The 6,042-nt window shown below is 38.6% G+C and overlaps 1 protein-coding gene across 1 annotated transcript; it reads right to left on the bottom strand.

The window, feature by feature from the left end:
* Positions 1-1,605: 1,605 nt before the first annotated feature.
* On the bottom strand, positions 1,606-5,718 carry pkdc (protein kinase-like domain containing). Its single transcript, XM_061718566.1, has 3 exons — positions 5,701-5,718; positions 4,054-4,431; positions 1,606-2,323 (listed from the first exon to the last, which is right to left on the bottom strand). Exons 2-3 carry the CDS (start codon positions 4,422-4,424, stop codon positions 1,720-1,722), a joined length of 975 nt encoding a protein of 324 aa, XP_061574550.1. The 5' UTR covers positions 4,425-4,431; positions 5,701-5,718; the 3' UTR covers positions 1,606-1,719.
* Positions 5,719-6,042: the final 324 nt, after the last annotated feature.

Genomic DNA, 6,042 nt, shown 5'->3' with positions numbered 1-6,042 from the left:
ATGACACAGCTACTTGTATCATGGTGTGGTTAAGCAGAGTAGCATCTAAAATGTGCAGGACAGTGTCCCCTGAGGACCAGGGTTGGGAAACACTGGTGTAGCATAATTCAATTCAATTTTATTTGTATAGCGTCTAATACAACAAAAGTTGTCTCTAGACCCCCGAGCAATTATTACATAAACAATGGCAGGTAAAAACTCCCCTAGTGGGAGAAAAGCCTTAAGCCAAACAGTGGCAAGGAAAAACTCCCCTTTAGGAGGGAAGAAACCTTGAGCAGGACCTGGACCATAAGGGGGGACCCTCCTGCCGAAGGCCAGAGTGGGGGAGTCGGGGACGTCAGCAGCACACAGCAGTCATGTGGAAGCAGCAGCGGGATGACCAGAAGGGGGGGACCGCAGGCCAGCACGCAGCTCCTGAAGCTCCGGCCTGCAAACATGCACAAAAGAGAAAAAAGGGGGCCAGCACAAGAAACTACAGGAACGATGGACAAAAGTGATGGCTATGAGATATTTATAATAAATAAAAATGGAAAAGGAGAAGAGAGGAAGGGAAGAGGAGAGGAGAAGGGTGAGAGGCACCGCCCAGTGGATCATGTCGGTGCCCCCCTGCAGCATAGGCCTAAATACACAGGGCTGGCATGTTGACTCCCAGGCATCACTTGCTTTTAGCTCCTGTGCACAGCAAGGCTGCAGCCTGCGAGAAGCTCAACACAGGTTTAGTGAAGTTATTTGACCTCATAGCGCACTGCTGTTTTTCATAGTTTGTATTTCAATGTTTAAATGTGTACTTTCACATTTCGGTAATTTTAATTTTTGAATCAGTTTAGTTCTTTTGTTTCATTCTTTGAGGAATCTTTGTTGCCAAAAACGGCAGAACCACCTGTTCCTTGGAAGTTTATTAAGAATCGCAAACTGACCTGCTACCAACTTGGTTTAAAATAAAATTCAAACTTTAAGAACCCCCCAGGAGTAAAAGTGTCCTACATGGCATTAAATTCTATGGGACATCATATACCAATACTATTAATGGCTGCTCTTCTATAACAGCCATGCAATATTTCAGGAAAGAAATTCAGTTCAATTCAATTTTATTTGTATAACCTTGGATAAATCTTGGATAATAAGTGCAAAGGTGCTATCTTTAGGGTCTGTAAATGCATGTAGCATTGCTAGAGATGGCAGCCATGCTGGCAGCTGTGGAAATGGATAATAATTAATAAATAGCAGAAATTGATAGATCAGACCCACATCTAGAAAGATGTAGGGCCTGACAACAATCCATAGCACCTCCCCATCAAAGGGACGACACCAACCGTTGCTTATCAAACTCCCTTTGCACCCAGTTGGTTAGCGCTAAGACCACACAGAGCAACAAACAGGGCGATGTGTTCAGAGAGAAAGAAAGGACTCAACGGGAGTGTTGTGTAGAAAAGAGAAGTATTCTTCTGGTACAGCCTACCAGCAAAATACAAAAATACATCTACCTAGCACACGTCTTCAATTATCTATGTTCAAAACCATTAAATTACATGTAATTCAAATTCAAATACCATAGCTACAGTATAGAGAAGACAAATAATGCTCAGTAATCTTTCAGAAAAATCTTTATTAATTCTAAGTACACAGCAAATTAAAACAGTTCTTTCAGTCATCAGATTTCCAGGTTTAAAACGGCAACTTCCTGTTTTATAGTTCTGGTTTCATTGAGGAGGTTGATGCTCACTTGTTGTGCTGATGTTTCAGCTTGTGGAGAACCTCCTTGGTCAGCCGTTTACTGTATCTGTTGATCTTCCAGTGTCCCGGCATCCATCCCAGGAGAAAACGGTGAAAATCAGTCCATGCAAACGCAAACAACTCCCTCCACTCCTTCTCCAGAGCATCCAAGTCCACACCCTCTTTCACAGATAGTCTCAGCTCTGAGAAGTAGTGATCCAACAGTCCTGGCACCCTCTGCTCACACTCCTTCTCTTCCATGCAGCTTCCTAGAAAATACACTACATCTTTCATCCCACAGCCCCCGCCGACATACTGAAAGTCTACAGCTGCTACATCCTGTCCATTCTGGGAAAAACAGAAATTAGCCAACTTTGCGTCTCCGTGAACGATGGTCTTGAAGCAGCATTCATTAAGTATCCTGTCGATGTCGCCAGCTGCTGCTTTGAGTTCAGCATCGTCCATGGCTTTCAGCTCATCTGGCCTTGTCTCCAGGTGCCAGTAGGTACCGACAGTCCACAGGCCCTGTGGAGCCACGCCCAGGAAGAGGCCATGGAAGTGGGCGAGCCAGCTCAGGCAAGCCTTTATCTCGCCGTCCTTCACACTGGTCCTAAAAGGGATTACATTTTTTTGACATGAAAAATGTGTCCTCTTATTAATCATGTTTCATACTTTTTCATGCCAGGATAGGCAATAATAATGTTGATTTTCTACCATTTTCACTTCAGGACTCCTTAGGCTCCAAATATAACACAATTCAGCAGTTTTCTTATGACCAGCCATATGGCTGCTGACTGTAAGTAAATGGTGCACCTTAAGCTCACCAAAGATTCCCCAGATATACTTAAAATCTCTATTACTCATTTATAGGGCTGGGTATCGATTCAAATGTCAAGAATCGATATTCAGAATCGATTATCATGATTCGATTCGATTCGATCCGATTTGATATTGATTTGGCTTAGTGTTATTTAAAATGTTTTTTGAGCTGTTGCCTGAATTATATGACTGTAAAATAAGTAGTGAAATAATAATTTCACAATAATTATTGTGAAATAACTAAGAAATAAATAACTCAAACAGGCCTTTCAATATCCATTTAAAGTGCAAAAAAGAAAGAAATTGCAACAGTTCATGCAGTAAACAAATCATTTTAGCTTATCTAATTTATTCTCTCACCACGCACACATATTGCCATGAAGCACCTGGGATTTTTCAGAAGTGTCATGACAAACTGTGTCTCTGACTACTGGGATTAAAGTTCACCTGGCGAAAATGATGAAAAAAAGAAAAAAGAAAAAAAAAATCGATCTTTGGACATAAGAATCGATTTTTAGGAATTAATATGAGAATTGATTTAGAATCGGAAAATCAATTTTTTCAACACAGGCCTACTCATTTAATGTTTTCCTCAGAACACCTGTTGAAACCAAAGTTAGAGAAAGCTCATAACTTTAAAGCTACATCATGCAAACAAAACACTGGTTTGTGCCCCAACTGAGGCATGAGAGACAAAATCTCTCCAGATTTGTCCTCGATCTGTCTGCTGAAGCGAGCACTTTCAGTTTTAGAAAGTGGGGTGATGAGATACGTTCGCATTTTGTCATGATTAACATATTACACATTGAAATTGGCTATCTTTTATCTTTATTTGAATGTAGATGTTAGTTTCTGTATAAAAATAACATCCTTGTCATGAGGACTCTATCACACACTAAGATGATTAGGGTAGAAAGGAAGGCTCCATAAACAGTTCTATTGACTCTTTAGTAGTTTTCCATCAATAAGAAAAAACAAATATTTTATTATTTCAAAACCATTTCTCTGGGCTTTTTGAATTGCTGAGTATTTGTTAGTCAGGTGAAGCTTAATCATTTACCTGAAAGTAGGGCTGTGCGATTAATGGATTTTAAATCTAAATCGGATTTATTAATCACAATCGATGTTAAAAAAAGGAAAATCGATTTTCCTTTTTTGCAGCTGGCTGTATTACAGACAGAGCCTGTCTAGTCATCTTTGTTTGGTCAAGACAATTGTAAATGTGTCACTTTACTAAACTCAAGGAGGATTTACAGTATCTTTCAATTGCACTTCATTCCCAATAGGGGAATTTGTTTGCTATTTTTCTTTAAAAATAAAGATAAAATATTTGAAAAGAATTTATTCCATTGTCTTTTGTAGTTTTACCAAAAAAATCGAAATCGAAAATCAGGTTTTCAGAAAAAAAAAATCGGGATTTTATTTTTGTCCAAAATTGCCCAGCCCTACCTGAAAGTTATATGTAAACTCATTACTTCATGTTCTAGACTTTGAGGAACATAAAACTGTAAAACTCCATACCTTCTCTGATCATAACCCGCCCCATCCAGATCCTCCAGCACTATCAGCATCTCGTCGCCATGGGAACAGGCAGCCAGGCAGGCAGGGATGCGACAGTTCTGATTGGTGGAATAGTTCTGGTACCAGTTTGTCTCCACGTGGTAGGATCTCACTTTCCGTGTGTGGGAGCGGTCCGTGTTCCAGCCTCCGGGGTGCTTGGCCTCTTCCGGAAACTTGATGTGCTTGATGACCACGGAGGGCCGCTCGCAGCCCTCCAGGTGTAGGCGCACTATCTCCCCGTAGCCGCTCCACAGCGTCTGGATCTCAGCGCCCACACGCAGAGAGGAGGCGCCACAGGCCTGCAGGATGACATCCTGGTACTGCTGCTTCATCCCCACACTGGAAAAAATAAATCTAAGCACATGTAAATATAACATATTTAAATCTGTGATATTAACAATTAAAAATGAAGTTTGTTGCTTTACATGAATACATCTAGTTTTGAACTTAATCTGCATTTGTTCAAAAAACAAGACATTGTGCATTTTTTCCTTAACAAGCAGTATTTCTGTAATCCCAGACAATCTTTTCATTTACACACAAACAACAAGCAATTATCTTGTTGTATTTACTTTTCGTTTAACAATTTTAATCTTTTGGGCTGATTGACCAACGTTTAGATTAAACATGCTTTATTTGTTTAAGTAGAACACCATAGTAAAAAATATCTTGCTTGATCTACTTTAGAAAAAATTAAGGCAACTTTTTCGCATGAGATTTTTATGTAGATCAAGAAAGACTAGTCTTTGTATAAACTACTTAATTTTTAGTATGTACAAAATTCATTTGCAAGTAAAGTCAACTTAATTTTGGCAAGTAAAGTCAACTTAATTTTGGGAAATAAAGTAACAATTAAGTTGACAGTACTTGCAAAATGTATTATTTACATACAAAAATTATTATATATAATTAAGTCCAGACCTCAGATCCGAACCTGAGTGAGCAGAGAGTAAGCCACTGTTGCAGCTCTTATTTTTGAATGCCATGAAGACATAGAAAACAAATTATTATCCAGTAATTCACAAAATGAACTGAATAAAATAAGTATCTTTCTTAAACAGAAACCTGTCCTGCTTAACTTAAAATTGTATACATTAATATAAAACAATAGAAAGCAAGCAGAACATCATGCTGTAATAGTGCACATTTTAGTGCAATAAAAAAGTGCAAACTGAAAGTCTGTAGAAAACTTGTAAACATATTTGTGCCTCAAAGGCCATGACTGTAGCTACAGTTGTAGTAAAACAGAAAAAATGACTTGTGAACTCAACAGCTCAATGCCATTTTCCATTGGCATTTTATGACTATTTTTTGACTCTCACAGTAATACGGGATAAAGTGCGTCCCTTTTCAGCTCAATACGGGACGACGCCAATTTAGTTTATAAATACAGGACGATTCCGTTTTTCAAGGGACGGTTGGCAACTCCACCTGCACAGTCATGTGTACATAGACTGTAATAAATAAGCTCTGTGTGCTCCTGAAACAAACTCTACCATCACACAACACATGAAGCTTCAATTACACATCACATTAAAACCAATAATACTGCATCTAAAGATTTTAATTATGCTCCAAAACGGTATCAAATATGCAATAAACACTCACTACCATGGATTATATGAAAGAACAGAGTGCGTATGCTGAACACTCCCTTGGTTCCAGGAAGCGTTGTCTTCTTCAGCCCTGTTATGTGTGGAGTTTAAAGAGACAGGTGTGCCATCTACTGGACAGAAATGAGATATATAAAGGTTTAAGAAAACTCAAATATCCTATATCAAAAAATTAGAATATTCTGGGAATCTTAATCTTAAACTGTAAACCATAATCAGCAATATTAAAATAATAAAAGGCTTGCAGTATTTCAGTTGATTTGTAATGAATCCAGAATGTATGACATTTTTGTTTTTTTAATTGCATTACAGAAAATAAAGAACTTTATCACAATAT

The sequence above is a fragment of the Cololabis saira genome, chromosome 3, assembly GCF_033807715.1.
Source record: "Cololabis saira isolate AMF1-May2022 chromosome 3, fColSai1.1, whole genome shotgun sequence".
In the NCBI taxonomy this organism is placed as follows: Eukaryota; Metazoa; Chordata; class Actinopteri; order Beloniformes; family Belonidae; genus Cololabis; species Cololabis saira.
This window is presented reverse-complemented; position numbering and strand designations above follow the sequence as displayed.